This window comes from Mobula birostris, chromosome 24 (assembly GCF_030028105.1).
Source record: "Mobula birostris isolate sMobBir1 chromosome 24, sMobBir1.hap1, whole genome shotgun sequence".
In the NCBI taxonomy this organism is placed as follows: domain Eukaryota; kingdom Metazoa; phylum Chordata; class Chondrichthyes; order Myliobatiformes; family Myliobatidae; genus Mobula; species Mobula birostris.
Window position 1 is genome coordinate 42,699,807 of NC_092393.1, and position 22,135 is coordinate 42,721,941.

The window sequence follows — 22,135 nt, forward strand, 5'->3', positions numbered from 1 at the left end:
CAACATGATGGAGCAAGATTTGCTCCTTCCTCCTTGCAAAATTGCTCAAGTTGTGCCAGGTTAATTGGGAAGTAGTGGTGGACAGCAAGCTTGAGGTTTTTCCAGAGCTGTTTGATCGGGTTAAGGTCAGGACTCTGACTGGGCCACTCAAGGACATCAGTTTTCTTGATTTGAAGCCACTCCATGGTTGCTCTGGCATTGTGCTTTGGGTCACTGTCCTGCTGAAAAACAAGCTTCTTCCCCACTTTAAACTTTCTAGCAGACTAGCATATATTTATCCAGGATCTCTCTGTACTTAACAGCATTCGTCTTCCCATCAATCCTGACCAGATTTCCAGTCCCTGCTGCTGAAAAGCATCTCCACAGCATGGTGCTACCTCCACCATAGATTACAGTAGGGATGGTGTTACCTGGCTGACGTTCAGTATTAGATTTACGCCACACATACTGCTAAAAAAAAAAAAAAAATCCTTGCCTGTAAAGACCTTACAGAGCATCATTTAGAAGATAGTGTAAAGATGTGGAAGTAGGTCTTATGGTCAGATGAGAGTAAAGTGGAACTTTTTGGCCTGAACAATAAGCGGTTATGTGTGGCATAAATTTCTCTGAAAAATTGACCTAATCAGGTTGAACAACCTGACACATCTGTACAAATGACTATAACTTGAATAAAAGATTTTAAAACATGTTTTAAATGGAGTATAAATGAACTAACCAGAACAATAAAAAACTCACCAACAGATAGCAGAATTTTTCTGAACTTTATTTTCCAAAGCAAACAATTTAAGATTCACATTTGTTCTTCAGATGAAAACGCCTGAGATCAGACAAGAAATTTTTCATGTTTAAAGAGATTGAAGAGCAAGCTTCTACACATTTTTCTAAAAATCCTAAAAGTAACCCTGATTTGGTTAAAAGGTGTTTCTCAAACCAGAATCTTACTGCTGGCCATCACATTCCAAATTAACACAAATTAAAATAATCAAAACTACCAAATAATTGAAATTGGTTATGATCTAATTAAGGGTGGTAGAAAAGAAATGCCTTCACTTTGAAATTAAGAGCTTTGCGAAACCAAGGGGTTGAAATGATTGGAAGCATATGGTAAACTGCCAGATTTCAGGATTTATAACTCCCCTCTCTCCACCATTGAGGAGCAACCCACCTGTGTGTAAATCAAAGAACATAATCAGTATAACACAATTTGCTTCAATATGTTAAATGTAGGGAGGACTTGTATACATTTTCAGTTGAGAACAAAACTACTTCTGAAAGCTGACAAAAATCTTCATTGTTTAGGTTTTATCCTTGGTAGAGATAAAAATAGGATAAAATATGAATAGTAAAAAAGCTGCAAAATCTTCCCTCGGATTTAAAAATGCAATTACAGAACTCCTTGAACTATGTTACAGAAATAAATATTCATGATCTGTCAGCTTTCAACTTAAGTCAAATAAAAACTAGTGACCTTAGTAAGAATGCTTCATAATTGTGCTTTCCATTAAGATCCAAATGAACATTAATAAAAATGTACAAACTGCGCAGATAACATTCCTTTTTTCAACAGAATATAAACTTCTGCAGAACTAATGTTCACAAAATTTCAGCACACAAACGCTCTGATTGGCATAATTGTATGCAAAACTAGACCAGCAGATTTTTGATTGGTTTTATTAAGCTATTTAAACACATCACAATATTCAAATATTGCATTTTCCTTTTAATCTGCCGTTTCCCCTCAGACAATTGCATTTACAAATGCATTCCATGAAGAATAATGCATGTTTTTCCTCAATATTAAGGAATGACAGTTCTGAAAATAGTACACTTCCCCATTATACACCCTATGCCACTTTCCCAGATTTGGTGCATCACGTGTTGGTAGAAAAACTGTAAGAATAAGGATTAATGATGATAATGACCTGTGTGTCACAACTGAAGCAGTATCACAGCGGAACTGGCAGTTTTCACAATAATCACAAAAGCACAATGTTGTAAACTAAGGGAACCGACATGTGAGCAGAGATGGAGAGAAACAATTCCTTGTATGGCAACAAAGGACTCAGAGGAGGAGCAGAAAAACACCACCTTATTTGGCTACATTGATTCACCTCATCATACAAGAAAGGCAAGCTGGGAGAGATGCAGTGAAAAAGGTTTCAGTACAGTTTTGCTAACTATTCAGTGCTGAAAACTATTGAGAATATGTGGCTTGGCTTACCACAGAACAAAGGCTGGGTTAACCAGTGTTTTGCACTATATTCTGCTGTTGTAAGCAGAAATTCCTTTACTATATAATACAGTTGCTTGAGAACCAAACAAACCAGTTTGAGTTGAAACTAACATAATTGTTCTCAGCATAAACTTACTGCTCCTGAGATCTTGCTTTGACTCTGCAATTCAGCCAGAAAGAAGCACCCACTGCAGAATCTGTTTCATTTTTCTATTTTTACAATAAGAATCTCCAGGGCAAACAAAATAGAATAAACTGAGCCACAAACAGGCCAAGTTTGCTTAAGCATAAGCAACCGATACTCCTAGATTGAATCAAAATGAAGATACTCAGATTAATTCATCTTAATAACACTTGAGATTTTGACCATATAGGAAATAGAAATAGAAACAAAAAGTAGAAACAGTTAGTCCTGACGAAGGGTCTGCGCCTGAAACGTCGCCTGTACCTCTTCCTAGAGATGCTGCCTGGCCTGCTGCGTTCACCAGCAACTTTGATGTGTGTTAATAGAAACCTTGTGCCTGTTCAGCCATTTAGTATCATGACTGCCCCATAACCCTTGATTCCCTTCAAATCTGCAAATCTCTTCTCAGTATGTATATGTGGAGAGATCAAGCATGCATTGTCCTCTTGACTGGAAAATTCCAAAGACTTACCAACATCTGGTTAAATAAATACCCATTGTTCTACCAACAAGCCAATCTTTAACCTTGAAACTGTAGATGCTTGGTCAAAATTTCAGCCAAGATACCATCCACACTGAATCTAAGCCACAAAGTCCCAGAAAACAGATATTTCAAAATGAACATCTCTCACTCTTCTAACGAGAATACAGATGAAGTACAGTATGTCTAATTGCTCTTTGCTCAGCAACAACCTCCCCGCCATCCCAAAATCAATCCAGTTAACTGCATTCTCTTACATATATCCCTTCCTTGGGTGTTTAGACCAGACTTGTGCACAATATTACAGAGATGGTCTCACGAGTACCTTCTATAACTGGACCATGGGTTTTGTGGCAGGTTTGAGGTCTCAATCTTCAAAATTCCTTTTTCCTCAGTCGACCTAAGCCTGTTCTGAGATCCAGACAATGAATAGCAGACATTTAATGGCCCTGGAAAAATATCAGTAGCATTCCTTTGAACAATCCTCTAAATTAACTGCAAGGACAATGTCAATGCCCTACCTCGTCAACATTCCATACTGAGGACCTAGTTACAGTCAAATAGCTAGAGTACACATGCTGCATTATTTGCATGCTCAGCATCAGATGCCAGAAAGAGATAGTCTCTTCCTAGCTATCATGGAAAGAAATTAACAAGTGGACATAGACTGAAGGATCAGCTCATGGCTTGCTTGAAGAAATGGAACATCCCCACAGAGCCATGTAAATCTCTTGGCCCATGACCGGTCAAACTGGAGAAGCAGCACCTGAAATGGTACTGAAATCCTTCCAAGCTCATCAGAAACACTCAGAGATGTGGCAGGAGTGCCTCACAAACAACCTGCTTACCTGCCTGACCCATTTGTTGAAGAATGTTTTAAAAAATCCTGCAGTTTACAAAAGCATGTACCACCGGACTTAATGACAGATTCTATCCCATTGTTATCAGACTCTTGCATGATAAGGTGGACCCTGCCTCACAATCTACCATGTTATGATCTTGCACTTTGTTTACCAGCACTGCACTCTTTTGATAGCTTTTACATTTTGTTCTGCATTGTTATTGTCTTACCTTAATCTAGCTCAATGCACTGTGTAATGATTTGATCTGTATGAACAACACGTAAGATAAGCTTTTCACTGTATCTTGGTACATGTGACAATGATAAATCAAAACCAACACCAAAACAAAAGAAAAACTGTTAATGCTTCAGATCACAGACCCTTCATCAGAACATTGAAAGTGAAGAAACAACAGGAAAAATGGGGCAGGGGATGGGTGGAAGGAGGTAATATCTCTGACGTATGTCTGTTGATCTAATGTGGGAGTTAAGATAAGATTCAGCTTCTTTATCTGTATGAGGTGTTTCCAATGGTAAGATCATGAGATGAGGGCATGCATTGTAAAGGAAGAAAAGTGAGGGTGACCCAATTAAAGCCTACCAAATATTGGGTAGAGTGGATGAGAAGATGTTTCTAATAGTGGGAAAGTCCAGGGCTAGAGGGCATAGCCTCAGAATAGAAGGGTGTCTCTTTAGAAAAGAAATGAGGAATTTCTTTAACCAGAGGATGGTGACTCTGTAGAATTCACTGCCACAGATGGCTGTCGAGGCCAAGTCATTAGATATATTTAAAGCACAGGTTGATAAGTTCTTGATTAGTAAGGGCGTCAGAGGCAGAAGAAGGGGGTTGAGAGGGAAAATATATCAGCTATAATGGAATGACACAGCAGGCTCAATGGGCTGAATGGCCTAATTTGGCTCCTATGTCTTATGTTCTTGTGGTGTAAAAAAGATAACCGGAGGTAAAATGATAGCAGATAATGACCAATTCTGATACAAACAGAAGGAGTGAATTATCTAACATTTGGCATTTGATATTGAATCCCGCAATCTACAATGTGCCAGACAAAAGAGAGAGCTAAGTTGATACAGGTCAGCACAGCATCATAGGCCGAAGGGGCTGTACTGAGCTGTACTGTTCTGTTCCATGAGGTGTTGACTTTAAGCCTGTGGCGGGCCCAGCAATGACAGTGCAGAAGGCTGGAGGGAGGAAGCTCAGAGCGGAGAGGGCTATTAAAATGGCCAGAGGCTCAGAAGCTCAGGATCACTCCTGCGGATTAGGTACAGGGACGCCGCAAAGTGATCTCCCTATATTGACAAGGCCACATTGTGAACAGCAAATACAGTATATTGGATTTTATTTATTGAGATACAGTGCAGAATAGGCCCTTCCAGCTCTTTGAGCCACACTGCCCAGCAATTTCCCTGATTTAACCCTAGCCTAATCAACTTAAAATGCCCAACTACCCTACCAGAGTTAGTGCAAGTGTATCACTGCTTTACCTAGAACGCCTGTTTGGAAAATTGAATGGTAAGAAGAGGTGAAGGGACAGGCTTTGCACTTCCTATGGTTGCATGGAAAGTAACTGCCATATGGTAAGGAGTGGGGGAAGGGACAGGGAGGCATGAACTGAGTGATCCCTTCAAAACGATTAAATGGAATTGAAGGGAAATGTGTGTCCAATTGTGGACCCTTGTTGAAGCTGGCAGAAATGATTGATTGCAGAAGTTGGTGGGTTGGAAGATATGGACCAGGAGAATTCCATACAGGAGAAGGACTGAGAGCTGAGATGCAGGTAATAGATATGATGCAGTTTAGAGATCTGTTCATCATGGAAGAGTGGATGCCATGGTTCAGGAAAACTCAGCTGTTTCCACATTGGCCTCATTAGCCACAACAGAATACAAAAAAAAAATAGCAGAACTAAGTTATCCCTGATCCCAAGGGACTATCGAAGATGATGATCACAACATAATTGAAGCAAGACATCTCTAACACAACTCTATTCACTGGCCTCTCTGGATTCTCTTCATAGCCTCAATTATTGTGCTTCATATCAGCTGATATATGGAATTGTTGTTTTGCCTTTTATTGTTTTCAGAACCAGAAATAAAACTGAACGGCATGCACTATAGATATAGAGTTTCTTAAAAAGAGAGAAATTCAACTTTGGCTACCAGCACTAGACATGTGCAATGGTAACTGGACATCCATTTGCAGTGAATACTATGATGACTGATATTCTCACAACCGTTTAGTAATATTATCCAAAAACTAAGTTCTCCCTGCTTATTTCTAGAAAAAGGAGGATAAACTAAATAAACAGAAGCCCAATAGATCCTTCACTCATTTATATCACTATCCTTTGTAGTATTTCAAAACATTGGTAATATTGATCAAAATAGCAACAGGCAGTTATACAGAGAGTAAAGTGCTGTCAAAGCAGGCAACATATCTTGAACATTACAATTAGTAAAATAGTGCAACTTCTAACATAAAAGTTACAATTGTTCATAAAGCCCAAAAGGCAATTTGATCCCGATAGCCGTAGGCAAGCTATTGCTGAATAAGCATTAAAAAGTGAAATAGTTAAAGCCAGATTGATAAGAATTTTTTTAGAACTTTAAAAATTGTAATGATTTTAATGTGTGTAGTTGATTGAAGCACTAAACTTCAATGGAAAATGTACTGAGATAATGTGTTTACCATACTGGTGGAGCTAATTAATTCCATATTAAATAATCATAGCAGAATCATTTATCATTGTAGGTAAACTATCAAAAACATGTTGGTAATATTTATCCCCACTAACGCTAAGCTGACATAAAATAAATACACGAGAACAAGCAAATTTAAGAGGGTCTCTCATGAGATTACTACAGTGCACTAACCTAAAAACTGATAGATATAGGGGCACAGACATTGAATTTAAAATAATAGTTTGCAATTTTCATTTCTTAGATTTTAATATGAGGACAGGTGCTGTGGCTGGTGTGGAAATCATTTTAAAAACATTATTCTTTGCCCTAAAAGAAATTATCAGAAGAAATTTTAGAGAAGTGAAACTCACGCCTACTGTAATTAAAATGGTGTTTGAGAAATGGTCTAGAGCATAAAAAAATTGCTTTTGTTTATAGTTCGAACTCAACACATGTTGTGAATCAACAGCCACATTTCCCTAAATTTTCAGTGTCCACTTGTGAAACCACCAGCTTCCTTGCAGTCCACTCTAATGCATTTGGCAAACAAATAATTGACCACACTTTTCTATCAAGCAAATAAATACAGGCAGCAAAATGAAATATTTCGAGCCAGTGAGCAGGATTGCACATTATGGTTTATGTGAACAACATTTTTCTTTAATAAAAATAATTTTCTACATCTACAGTACTGTGCAAAAGTTTTTTATATATATAGCTAGAGTGCCGAAGATGTTTGTGCAGTATTGTAGTAATTTTTTGTTTTGCACTGCACTGCTGCAGCAAAAAAAATCATGACATATGTGAGTGAGGGTCAGATTGATTCTGATATGGGTCTCCTTTGTGGAATGAGGGCGGGAAGGGGGCAGGGAGAGGAGAATCATGGTTGCGAAAAGGAGAAGCAAGAGGAGAGAGAGCAGGAAGCACCAAAGAGTAATTCTGAAATGATGAATAAACCAATTATTTGGAATCAAATTGCCTTGGCTGGTATCTCAGGGCCGGGTATGTCTGTACCCGCACCACCCCAGCCCCGGCATTTCTTCTCTGCCACCTGTCCAAAACCCTCCCGTGGTGCTACACCCTCACCATTCTCAACATCCTTTGCTCCTGCCAGATTTACAAACTCACTCTCCGCACCACGTTGTCAAATACAATATTGTCCACAGTCTTAAGCACGCTAGCTATACAGATGTGCTTAAGACTTTCACACAGTATTGTATATCACTACTTATTTTGCAATTCCAACAGTGACCTTTCAAAATGATTAGCTACTACTTAAACATGTTCCTGGATCAATTCAAAGCAATAAAGTCAACTTGATTTGATCAAAATGCATTTCTGCAATACAAATCCTTTCACTAATGTGTGCAAGCTCTGCTGATAAGCAATTAAAAATATACGTTAGTGTTTTAAGAACACTGGCAAAATCCATGGAGAACAATGCATCACCAGAAAGCTCCATCCCTCGCCCTTCTTCATTTCTTGCCGGTCTCCATATATAACAAAGTTCCTGTCCCTGACAGTGTCCGTGTTGATGTAATGCCCCCCCCCCCAACATCCTAGAGAAATAAATCTGGAGCTGCCACTTGAACGTGATAAAATTGAGTAAAACACATCGTGGATGTGGGCAAAACAGGAGTTGAACATTTCAAATTCAAATCCTGCTTTTTCTGTCAGGAACCATAATTTCTATGAATATTTAGTTCTGCTGCATTGCCTGAAAAACATATTTGAAAATGGAGACATGGTAGTCTCTTTAAATCCAGTAACGTTGTACACTTCAATACTCTCTCCAAGAGGCCCATTATGATCCAAAAGTGTGTGTGGGATTCTCGCTTAACAATTAATAACTTGGATATCCACCTAATAAATAATGCTTTTCCTGTAAATGCAAATCAAATTTAATCCCAAATTTTACCAACAATTAACTCAGAGTTGTGCTCATGCCAGTGGGAGAGGGGAAAAAAAAACACAATCTGAGACTTGGGTGAATTAAACAGCAGCTCTGTAACACCATCTCCCTCCTGAGATCACTGAGAGCTATTTAGATTAGTGGGTGTGAACAGCAATTTGGATAGGAGTATGACAACTGAAAGAATGCACAGAATATAACTGGGTGGGGTCCATACATTTTCCTTTTGAGAAATCCACAATGATTATTAATAGAAACAATTATTTTTAGTTCCCTAATTAGTGTCCCATAAAACACTTTCTCTACTACTTCTTCCTCTTTACAAGTGCATTTTATCTGACTTCAAAATATATGATGCTGGAGGATATTTTGTACACTATTGAAATTTCATTATGAAGCCAGGTAACAAAAATAATTAAGGAATGGAATGTGACATGACACTTCGTTCATCACTGTAATAGGGAAAGATTATCAACACAATAACCACAAGATGTAAAGCTGTAATTCTGTACATAATTTGCTATCAGCTTCTTGCCAAAATGTAAGAAGTTTGTAAAGTTATTTTCACTTTGGAATGTTTAAATTGCCAGGCAAGATCTTAGTGATTAAAAGAATTGTAATGTAACGTAAAATGACTACAATTTGTAGATCAAAAACAGCTTTTAAACATTATCATAAAAATGGTATTAAGATTCTTGAATACATCAGTTTAAAAGCTGTACATCTGTAGACCTTTCGAAATCAGAATAATTTTATATAATGCCTGCACATTAATGTTTCTATTCCTCTTTTACTTTCCATTACTAATCATTGCTTTTATCTCTGCAGCTACATAACACTCATTTTTTAAAATTGGAAACAAATCAGAACAGTCAATTGGAGGCCTCAAAAGTCAGTACTAGAGAACATTTATTTAAAATTTCCTTATTCCAGATCAGGGCATAATGAATCAGTACGTCTGTAACTCATCATGTCAATGTGTGCAAGTCCATGGCTTCCAGATAGAGGCAACACAAATGGACAGGGCGGTAAAGCAGGCATATGGCATGGTTGCCTGCATTGTTTAGAGCAAGGACTGTAAATATTGGAAGGTCCTGTTACAGCTGTATAAAACTTTGGTTAGGCCACACTTCAAGTATTGTGTGCAGTTCTGGTCACTGCACAACTGTGCAAAGAATATAGGAAATAGTGGAGCCGTATAATTTCTTGAGTCTATTCTGCCACTTAAATGGATCACTTCTCAAGTCCATTGCCCCGTTTTATTTACATATACCCTGATTATTCTGATATACAGAAATATTTTAACCTGAACCCTGAATCATTGACTGAGCATCCATATCTCCTCGGAATACAGAATTTCGAATATTAGGTTTAAAAGACACTTTTCACTCTTAGAGGAAACAGCTTCTCATCATCCATCTTGTCAATCCACCTCGGTGAAATTACCTCTTAGCTTTATCTCGAGTGAGCGTAGGATTACCCTGCACAAAGTTCTCAAAATAGGGCATAACCTGCTTCCGTGAAACAATCTGGTGAATTTCTGCTGTGTTGCCTCTAAACAAATACATCTAGCCTCTGATATAGAAAGAAAAATTGCACATGGTTCATCAGATAAGGTTTCACCAACATCCGGTACAATTGCACCAAGATTTCCTAATTTATGGTCTGCAACATCTCTGTGATAAAGTCCCAATATACTAATTGTTAGCTCCACCTGCACATTGTACATTTTGTGTACAAACATTATGCAGAACCTTTGATATTTATTTCATCTGCTTCCTTCTTGTGCACTCACTTAACCTACAGTATACCCTTTTGCAAACTTTTGCATCATTTTCATAACTCAGTATTGTTTTTTAAATGTTTTATTTTAAGCGAACCTATAAACATGATATTTTATTCCTTTGCTAAACTATTAAAATAGATCACATACAATGGAAACCATTGATTCTTGTTGCATTCCATTCATAAAAACCTGTTAACTTGAAAATAACCCATTTATTCTTGGTCTCCATTTCCTGGCCAATAGACAATCACCTATTTTCTACATTGCACTGAACCTCAAGAAGTCTACAGGCTGATAAGCCTTATATTAGTGGTGGAAAAGTTAGTGAAAGGGATTCTGACAGACAGGCTGCATTTGTATTTCGAAAGACAACGACTGATTAGAGATGGTCAGCATGGGTTTGCCTGAGGGAAAAACACGTCTCTCACATCACAGACTACACAGACAGGGTGATAGACATTGTCTATTGGACTTTCGTAAGGCTTTTGACAAGATCCTGTGTGATAGGCTGGCTTGGAATGTTAGAACCCATGCAATCCAAGGTTAGTTAGCTAAATAGTTACAAAATTGTCCTAATGGTAGAATGCAGAGGAATGTTCTTCAGGTTGGAGACCTGTGACTAATGGTGTGCTGCTGGTATTGATGCTGGATCCTCTGTTGTTTGTCATGTGTACTAATGACCACTATGTTTGCAGATAACACCAAAATTGATGGTTTGAAGAATGTAGTCCAAGGATACAACTGGGAAAGTGACAACTAGGAAAGATATGATTAACCTAGAGAGTGTGTACAGAAAATTCACAAAGTGTTGGCTGAATTGAGGGGCTTGAGGTAGGTCTGATTTTCCTGCAGTGAAGAAGGCCAATGAATGACATGATTGGACATGAAAAGTTTCTGACATTTAGGATGTAGTCAGAGGGCTAAAACATTACTTTCACCCACATTGGTGAGCATAAATATATTAAAATTCTGAGATTTCCAATTATCTGGAATGACCTTTAAAATGTACCATACACCATCTCTTCCATCCTCTGATTGTTAATAATCAAAATGAGTATTTTGCAAAAAAAAATCTACAGGCTTAATGTGAGAAACAGGAAGTTTAAATGGCTTTGAGGGGTAAACTTTTCCACACAAAGAGAAATTGGTATCTGCCAAAGGAGGTGCTGGAAGCAAGAACAGTAACAATGTTTGACAGCACTTTGACAAGTGTTTGAATGAGCAAGATATGGATATAGAATTAATGCAGGTAAATTGGATTAATGTAGATAGGCAAGATGGTTGGCATAGAAGTGGTGGGCGGGAGTCCTGTTTCCATGTTGTAAATCTCTATGACTCAATTGCGTATTTTGAGAAATTAACACCAGCTTTACAGTTCTGTGGTCAATCATTAGAATACAAAAGAAATGCTTTAGACTATCAATTTAATCAAATAGGAATCAAAATGAAGAAAAACAAACTTCAAAGCATTGTTGGTGAGGAAATCGTATTTTGGCAACAAATAGAGAAGTGCATGGCTACGTCTGAAAACAAAACATCAGGAGCACAATATTGTATTCCTGAAAAAAAACTAGACTATATCTTCAGGTTTAGAAACCAGTTCAGAAATTAGGAGCAATGTCTGCTTTGCAACACATCATGTGACTGCTATATCCAAACTGAAAAAGTTGGTGGAAAATCAACAAATTGTTCACTTCACGGTATTTATTATGACCAGCTTTCCATACGTCCTATTATTATTTTGAGCCACACTATATTACCAGCAATCACAGACACATCTTAAACTTGAAGAACTTAAAGTACCTCCAAAACACCAAAACATAATACTGGGAGGATCTGTACGAATTTGTATTTTTGAGATATCTGTTATTTGGAATATGCAAATTTTCTGAACTTAATACATGAAACCCTTAAATATTTCCTGTCTTTTTATTTGAGAACAAGAAAATACACTGTGCTTCAGAAAAGGTTTCTGATATCTAGGATGTAGCCAAAGGGTTAAAACATTAACTTCACCTACATTGGTGAGCACAAATATATTAAAATTCTGAGATTTCCATGATAACCAGTTATCTGCCATCTGACTTTTAAACTGTACCATATTCTATCACTTTCATCCACTGATTGTTAATAGTCAAGTTGAATATTTTGCCTAAAATTTCCAAAAATTTAAAGAATATACAAAAAACTTTGAATGTTATTTGGAGATTTTTTTCTGTATTCCTTCCCATTTTCATACACTACATTGCTTTTGCTTAGATAAATTAACCTAACAATGATTTATGGTTACTGGATTTAGCAAATAATTTGTATTTTCTTTTGAATGTTGGGCAAAATAACATAGATATAGAGAATAGTGATTAAGGAGGATTTCACAGTTTATACCACTGAAAGTAGAGAGTAAATTGAAGAAATTGTGCTTTCAAAGACAAGTAATCTACAATTTCCACCTTCAGAAATAGCTGTCATTCTATCATTGTCTAATTGTACAATTGGCCATAAGACAGCTGCCTCAATGGGTTTTCATTTGTGACAAAAAACTAGCACTCAGCCAAAATTTACTAGAATGGTAAAATCCTGATTGGGTTCTTGGTACTCCCCATCATTTACTGTGATGGGATTAAGCTTGTCTGAAGTTGCTACTTCAGACAAGTTGCTACAAAGGGGGTACAATTTCATCTCTAATGAAGCAAATATATTGCTGATGCTGCTTAAAGATCAAAATGAATGAATAAATAAATTAGAAGGTAATCTTAAAACCCTAAAATGATACCAGAAAGTTACACGACCACAGTTGTCAAGTTACACTTACTGTTTCACTGACAACCAGTTTTATATGGTATGTATATCAAAGTACGACACTTAAGTGTACTGACCATAATTTAAGAGAACCCCAACACATCTAAGATTATTGCATAAGATGTAAACCATTGCCCAGAACGGATCTTAACATTTCTTTTACAATTATTGATAGTTAAAAGAAAGTGCAGCAATTTAACATTAATTTATACATTAACTTTCTTGAAAACATTAATTTAGTTTTCATAATAGTAGGAAGAAACTGATAAATGAACTATTTTACTTTTCCCCAATGGCAACCCAATTGAAACTTTATCTTGCCAATAAAAATCTGAAATCCCACAGCACTCACCAATCCACAGCTTTTCACAAAAGTACTATACATGTGCTTAAAAGCAGATGTGAAAAGGCAATGCATTTAGCTATATATCTGAAATTGGGAATATATTTTAAGATAGAACAGTTAATTGATAGGGATGTGATTAACTGAGATTTATTTTCAATACTGCAGATAATTGGGTGCCAACAATTCAAAAAATGTTTAAAATCAGCACTGAATTCTTACACTTAATACAAATCATCCATTAAATTTCATGTTTTTACCTTCACATCTTCTTCCAAAAATCAGATGTATATTCTGCATTACATTATAAATGTTCCAGAGTATGCTTCCCCAATCATTCAACTTGGATAGTACTTTGGGGCTACAGAAGAATTCCCAATAAAGACATCTGTATCTTCACATGTTTAAGTGATTGGGCTATAACAAGCTCCCTTTCCCTGAAATGCTTCTCTACTTCAAGGCAGCTGGAGTTAGTAAAACAGTTTTAAGTATTCTGTCTTCTGGAACAACTGTGGGATTAGATCCCACTTCAGTGAATTGAACATTAGAATTTATGGTGACATTACAGCGCAGTATATGGGAAATACTGTACTGTTGGAGGTTTCACCTTTCAGATGAAACCAAAGCCTCACCTACACTCTCAGGTAGACACAGAAAATCCTGTGGCACAATTTCCAGCAGGCATATGCTCCTTCTTGGCCAATTTTTGTCCTTCAACAAATCTTACCAAACTAGTTCATCTACCTTTATCAAGCGCCAAAATTGCCTGTTACATTTTCTACATTACTGCAGTCGTTACAATTCAGAAGTACTTCACTGGCTGTAACGCACTTTGAGGCTCCTGGAAAGGTGTTGCATAAACGCAAACCTCTCCTTCTTTTCAATGGTATCAGTCTAGACATGCCCAAGTCTTACCTGCAATCAGGGTGCATACCAACACTAGCCCTCAGCTATCAAAAAACTACAGTTACTAAGACCACAGGTTCAGCCTCTCTCAGGTAAACCACTTCCTGAACAATCCTTCAAAACATACTAGAGTTTTCAGCACAAAATATGATTATCTCAGGAATGTGAAAACATCTTTAGCTCCTTTTTTGCCTTCTTGTGCTGATCTTGGAGATGGAGTAGCAGATGTCCCGCCATATGGACAACTGTCAAAATCTAAGTGATTCAATGTGCACTCCACAGCTGGGATGTATCCACTGTCCCACATTCCTGTGCCACACAGCTTACAAAGATCATGTAGGCTGCAGGGGATTCTGGGCAAGAGGCGAAACTGGTACAAAAGACTCCGAGCCTGTAGAGAAGGAAAAAAAACAATCTCAAATTAACTCAACAAGCTTGAATGACACTTCACTCACTTAAATATTTCATTAAATAACTTTAAAATATATTCCACTTTGATACAAAAGTTGTTAAGCACTTGCTCTTGGGCCCTTTGTACATCTAGTGGCCGGAGAAAACCTGTACACATTTGCAAAAATGGAACTAATTTGCTAGACCATAGAGGTACAGGAGAATGGTTTAAACCCAAATCATCCCGACCACCACTCATTCACCTCATCAACTGATTGCCCTCAAAGCTAAACCCGATAGAATTCATTACTCTTTGATGAATCCCACATTCCCCCACTTTCATCAGCACACAAGTCATTTAACTGACCTCTGATTGTACTGTTCACATATTTGCAGCATCAGTTTCTACAAATATATAGGCATTTTAGATTTAAACCAGTTCATAAAGGAAAATAATGTAAACACATGATAACATTAAAATATGCCAAGCTGCTTAGCTCCTTGCTATTAAGATAAATAAAAAGTATGTTCTTTTTCTTTTTGCTGTTTACACAAGGATGTCAAGAGCTTGGTATCTTGATTATGATCATTTCACAGTGGCCTGCCACTGAGAATCTTTATTAAAATAGCATTCACCTGGTGGCCAAGCTAAAAATAGTATTCTCCCTGATTTTGTTTAAAATTGAGCCTAAACTAAAACTGGCATAGAAAAAAACCCTGATGTTAATTCACTAATGGCCGTTCACAGGTAGCATTGGAAATTTACATAAATTGCTGTGTTTCTCTTTTTTAAGCTTCTTCATTAAACCACCAAAGTGTTACATTTTCCATCTCCAATGAAAGTCAACAGAGAGCCTGTATACAGTGCATTGAAATTAATGGATCATTCAAGAAACAAAAAAAGGCATTGGTTGAAAAATCATTCCTTATGAACAGGCTGCAACTGGTAATAGCTTGAGGATCAATTGTCAATTGCAAATGTTTTGAATATAAAATTGGCCTCCAGATCTTCCTCAATCTACAGCTAGTACTCACTTTAGACTTTTAAGTGCCACCCACTTTACTTCTCCTTATCTCCTTTGCACTCATGTTCTTCCCACTCCTAATTAAAAATTATTAAAATACAAGTCATTTGGTTCTGTGTCTAGGGTGTCCATTGTCATAGTTAAAGCCATACAATGAAAACTGTCCAAAGGCCTTTCTCATAATTACTTTTAATTTTGTTTGCCAACTCCTGGAACTGTTTTAAGAAATACTTAAAATGATATTAGATCCAAATGAAACATGTAGCTGAAGTTAATCTTTTGCTTTGTAAATGTGCACAGAACATAAATGGTTAGAAGTATTGGCAGATATTAGTCACACAAAATATTGTACCATAATGGACTGTGTCATGAAGGCGACATGCTGATTGTTTGGGAATTTTTGTGTGGGTATGTAAATGATGTGGCTTGCCCATCTGAGCGAACTGAGTGTAATTAGGCCCTCAATGCTGATGTTAGCTTGAAAGATGGTATTCTTGTCTCTTTGTGGTATGGGGGGGGGAAGCATTCAGAATTTTGCCTGCAGTTTGATTCTATGCATGATACGGTTATTAACAAGCTGCTGGACCTCCTACTTTCTTTCCACCCATCAATTCTTTGAACAATTTTCTTTTTGTCAGACTTTGGCTTTCAGTTGCCTATAGAATGCTTTGTTTTTCAAAGTGTGGTGCAGTTTCTAATTCAAGAACATCATGTTATTTGTAACACGCACAAAATGCTGGAGGAACTCAGCAGGTCAGGCAGCATCTATGGAATGGAATAAAGAGATGACATTTCAAACCAGGACTCTTCATCAGGATTGAAAAAGAAGGAGGAAGAATCCAGAATAAGAAGTTGAGGGAAAGGAGTACAAGCTAGAAAGTGATAGGTAAAGATGAGATTCTGTAGATGCTGAAAATCCACAGCAACACGTACAAAATACCGAGGAACTCAGCAACATTTATGAAAATAAATAAACAGTTAATGTTTCGGGCTGAGATGTTTCATCAGTTGATAGGTGAGGTCAGCTAAGGGGGGAGGTTGTTAATTTCTTGTTACAAGTTCTTGTTATTTAGTTCTTGGAACTCCCTGTCACTTTCACCAAACTAGTTCTGGACTTTTTCCTCTAGAAAATCCAAGAGTCACTTCAAAAGTACCAACTAAAATGAACGTCAGGGCTGCAAAGATACTGGGACACTATGCAGATCTTGATGGGTGAGGGTCACCAGACTGTGAGAAAAACATTTGTTATGGTGTCATTGATATCTTCAACATTGGTTTTTATGCAGCAACATTCCTGGTGGAGATGGTGGAGATGATGGTGGAAATTTAGCAACTATCTGTCCAACAATCATCGATGGTGATAGCAGCATTTTAGGACATTACTAGGTAGGCTGTGTTCTGTACCCAAAGCCTGCTGAGATGCTAGCAATGTCACGTCAACAGTTGCTGAGGGAAAGTCACCAGTGATAGTGCAGGGCTTTTTCCTCAGGCTTGAGATGACTTCTGCCACAGGCTATGGGCTAGGGAGATGCCTAGAGGATGGAGAGTAGGACAGAGAGAATAAAAGCAACACACATCAAAGTTGCTGGTGAACGCAGCAGGCCAGGCAGCATCTCTAGGAAGAGGTGCAGTCGACGTTCTGATGAAGGGTCTCGGCCTGTAACGTCGACTGTACCTCTTCCTAGAGATGCTGCCTGGCCTGCTGCGTTCACCAGCAACTTTGATGTGTGTTGCTTGAATTTCCAGCATCTGCAGAATTCCTGTTGTTCAGAGAGAATAAAAGATGGAAATGGGTGCCTAGTAAAGGAAGGAAGAAGGAATTTAAACCGCTGGGTGTCAGAGAAAAGGAAGGAAGTGTAAGTGTTGGGTAGAGGAGAGTTGTGGAAGGATGGGTAAAAGTACGTAAGCGAGGGAAGCTGAAGGACAGAAGATTCTGGGTTGGACAAAGTCGGGAGGAGAAACAAGTCAAATGCCAGCAGATAAGGGAAATTACATAGAGTCCCAAAGGAGGGTCTTGGCCCGAAACATCGACTGTTTACCCTTTTCTATACATGCTATATATATTTATGCTGAGTTCCTCCAGTGTTTTGTGTGCCCCCCTTTGGATTTCCAGCAGATTTTCTCGAATTTGTGATTGATTACATGGAGCAAGCACGTGTGTTTTGTGTGCATGTGTTGGGTGGTTTTGCTTATAGGCATGTCTACGTGTGTGTGTGCGTGTGTGTGTGTGTGTGTGTGTGTGTGTGTGTGTGTGTTTGTGTGTGTGTTTGTTTGTTTGTTTTACTCACTGTGCAGCATAGAAGTCTTCGGAGTCCCACCACTTAGACTTAAAGACATTTTTTCAATCCTCATTGTGAATTTTAGGGGTCTGGAACATTAGGATGCTCATGAACAGCTCTAGCAGTAACAGATCTGAACAATGTTCCATCAAAGTAAGACAACTTGGATGCTTTGACAATGATATTGCCATCTTGGAGTAGCACAATGAGCAAAAGAGGAACAGGGTAGTGGTGCACCCTTTTCTGGAGCGACAAACTCGAAATGAACTGCTATCATTATGGAACCAAATTTACCACTTAGAATGAGCTATTTTGGCATCTCATTGAGATCAGTGAATGTCTCATAATCCCTGCCTCAATATAACACAGTCTACTATTGTCAGTGCATACACTTCAACCATGCAACCTATTGATGTGGTCAAGAGCTTCTGCTCTAATCTTGAGAAGAAAACAACATAGTCTGCAATCCAGTGGGTGAAAAACTGATCCTCCTGGGCAACTTCATTGCTGGAGAAAAAGAGATGCATTTCTCTGGCAAGGAAGGAGTAGTAAAAATATAGTGAACAAACTTGTCATAACCAATAACCTGTTTCATGAGAGACAAGTACAAGTTCAACAGCCCTCAACCAAACTCTGGCACCTGTAATATTATTGTATTATCCAAGATTGTAATAATGCATATGAAATGTTCAAGTAACGGAGATGAATGAGATTTGTTTAAACACTCACAAGTGCTTGAGTAGCTAAGTCAGATAATACTTCAGAAATTGTGCATTTATTTGGTTTGACTAGTTCAAGTGTTACCAATAATTCTTACATTATCTGCTGTTATTACATTAAATATGATTCAGGACAAATTAAATGACAGAAGAAGTAGCATGGTGCTTGTACATTTACTATTTTTATTCTTGCCACACAAGAGTAAGTCAAAACATTGTAAACAAAAAAAAAATACAGAAATACCACAAAGAGCTACTTCCTCATGTAGAGAAATCAGCAGGAAATAACAATCTACCGACAGCTGCACCTCACCATTAGATTGATATCTCTCTTCTAGCACAATTGAAACAAAATATTTCAAGGCAATTTGTTGCTATAAGAATACTATTTGTTTAATAATTATTTTAAGTAAATTAATTATTTAGGTATTTAAAAATATTATTACGTTGAACAGTTAAATTAAAATTTTAGCAGTTGCTGTTAACTTTGAGAGGACAAACCAGGGTAAGACTTGCACAGTGAACGGCAGAGTTCTGAGGTGTGCTGTAAAACAAAAGGATCTGGGAGTAAAGGTCCATAATTCCATGAAAGCGGCATTACAGGTAGATAGGGTTATAAAAAGAGCTTTTGGCAATTGGTCTTCATAAATCAGGGCATTGATTACAGGATACACATGAACTGCTGGTGAAACTCAGCAGGTCACGCAGCATCTATGGAGAGATGAAAGATCTCAGCCCGAAATGTCCACCATTTATTTCTCTCCATAGATGCTGCCTGACCTGCTGTGTTTCTCCAGAAGTCTGTGTGTGTTAATCTGGATTTCTAGCATCTGCTGAATTTGTTGTTTTATTGATTACAGGAGTTGGGATATTACGTTTAAATTGTACAAGATGTTGGTGAAGCTGAATTTATAGTATTGTGTGCAGTTCTGGTCACCTACCTACAAGAAAGATACCAATAAGCTAGAAAGAGTGCAGAGAAAATTTACAAGGATGTTGTCAGGACTTGAGAACCTGAGTTGTAGGGAAAGGCTGAATTGGTTGGGACTTTATTCCCTGGACCACAGGAAAATGAGGGATATATCGAGATATTTAAAATTATGAGGGGTATAGACAGGGAAAATGTATGCAGGCTTTTCCTCCTTCAGGTTTGATGAGACTAGAACTAGAGGTCATAGGTTAAGGGTAAAAGGTGGGACATTTAAGAGGAATCTGAGGGGAAACTTCTTCACTCAGTAGGTGCTGTGAATGTGCAATGAGCAGAATTAGTAGATGCGATTCAAGATTCTCGATGAAATTTCAAGATTTAAGATTGTTAATATCATTTCTAGTACACAAGTGTAAAGAGCTAGATAATTGTTACTCCAGCTTCGATGCAGCAAAACAAAAACTCAGTAAGATCAAGAACACAATGATAATTAAAAAACCACAATAAATATAAATACATAAGGTATCTATCTATATGTAGAGATTGATTGTATGTCCATAAGGTGACGCTGGGCAGAGGAGTGTCTGTATTGTAAGGTGAATGACAGGGAATGATAAAGCAGTGGTGGTTGTAGGTGTGAAGCTGTTGATTAGCCTTACCGCTTGGGGAGAGTAACTGTTTTTGAGTCTGTTGCCCCTGGCACAGATGCTATATAGCCTTCTCCCTGATGGAAGTGGGACAAACAGTCCGTGAGCAGGGGGGTAGGGTTCATCATTATATTGCTGGCCTTTCTCTGGCACTTTTCCTCATATATATCCGTGATGGCAGGTAAGCTGGTGTTGTCTGGTGTTGGAGGACTCTGATCTGGGTGCAAGTAGAGGGGACTAACCAGAAAATCCGGTCGGAATGGACTCGATAGGATGAAGGTCTGTTTCTATGCTGTAGATTTTGATGATTATAATTGAATGACACACTGGCAAAGGGCATGGTTCAAATACCTGTGGGAATTTAGAACTGTGCAGCAGCAGTACAGTGCAGTATTTAAAATTAATACAGTATGGTGCAAAAGTCATAGGCAGGGAGAGGGGAATCATCGCCGGGAAAAGGGAAAGGGAGAAGGGAGGGAAAGGGAAGCACCAGAGAGATATTCTATAATGATCAATAAACCAATTGTTTGGAATCAAATTAGCTTGCTTGGTGTCTGAGGGCTGGGTGTGTCTGCACCAGCACTAAACCCCCACACCTGGCAACCTGCCACCCGTCCCATGCCCTTCCCACGGTGCTCAACCCTTACCATTCCTAACATCCTCTGCTCTCGCCCGATTTACAAGCTTGCTTTCTGCTCCATATTGACAAATACAGTACCATGCAAAACTCTTAAGTTACCCAGGCTATATATATATATATGTACCTAAGTTTAAGATGTGTTTTATGTGTGCTGGTTTAAAATGGCACTGCTGAGGATGAGAGACAACTTACTGGAAGTTAACGAAACAAGAAATACAACTAAATACTTTATTAATAACACTTTTTCTGAAAAAAATTATGGTGAACTATCACTGCAAACAATGTAGAGCTGAGCTGAGGGTCAATGTGTGCAGGTGCGAAGTCGAGGTATGCTTGAGGAGAAGTCGGTGCAAGGCTGAGGCATATTTGAGATGAAGTTGGGGCGAGTGGAGCGAAGAAGGGTCAGAGTGGAGGAGAGGCAGATTCGGGCCCTGTCCACCTCAACCGAGAGTGAGGTTTGATCAATCTAAGCACTGGGCCAATTTGGAAAGGTTGGGGACAGGCTGAAACGTGGCTGCGAGGTCCAGGTCCAGAGCAACAGGGCCCAGATCTAAAGAGTGAGGAACAACCTGATGTTTGGGCGATTTAAACACCAGGCCAAGTGGATTGAAAGGGCAGTGTGTCAGGACCAGAGGCCAGGGTCGGGCCAGTTCTGCTCGCTGCTCAGCAACATTTACTCCGCTCTTCACTGCACTGAGGCCGAGGCCGTAGGTCTGCTCCGGGCTTCATGTCTGCGTTCACTCCGCAACGTGCTAAACTGAGACTGTGGGCCTGCTCTGGCTGCTCCTGGCTTCGTGTCTGAGGACTCACTTTCAATCTAAATGCTATTTGCTTACTTTTATTGGTTGTACAATTTGTTTTTCTCTCTCTCTGCACATTGGGTGTTTGTCAGTCTTTATTCTTCGCTTTTTTTGGGGTTTCTTGTTTTGTGGCTATAAGGAGACGAATATTAAGATTGTATAATGTATACATACTTTGATAATAAATGTGCTTTGAACTTTAAATTTTTGCATACTACTGCAAGTTTTGAATTTTGGAAAAACTGAGTGAATGAAACTGTCAACTCCAAGGTTTATTTGAAAGAAAGATTTATTCTGTGTCTGTCTACTCGCCTGTTTTAACCAATCTCCACCATGTCCAATCATTGTTGTAATCTGTACTTTTCCCTCTCACCATAGGATCACATACTAATCATAGTCATAGAGCACAGAAAGAGGACTTCTGGCCCACCAAGTTCTGTCAGTTATCAAGCACCCATTTATACTACTCCGATACTACTTTTATTTAAATCACCCCATGATGGGATTCTACCACTCAGCTAC

General features: G+C 38.3%; 1 protein-coding gene across 4 annotated transcripts in view; it reads right to left on the bottom strand.

Moving 5' to 3' along the window:
- Positions 1–753: 753 nt before the first annotated feature.
- The window catches only part of tbc1d16 (TBC1 domain family, member 16), a 126,197-nt gene continuing 104,815 nt past the window's right edge, over positions 754–22,135 (bottom strand). For all 4 annotated transcript variants that reach the window (XM_072242706.1, XM_072242705.1, XM_072242707.1 and 1 more), the window contains exon 12: positions 754–14,576. In XM_072242706.1, coding sequence (XP_072098807.1) covers positions 14,337–14,576 — 240 coding nt within the window. In that variant the 3' untranslated portion in view covers positions 754–14,336. The remainder of the gene's footprint in view (positions 14,577–22,135) is intronic.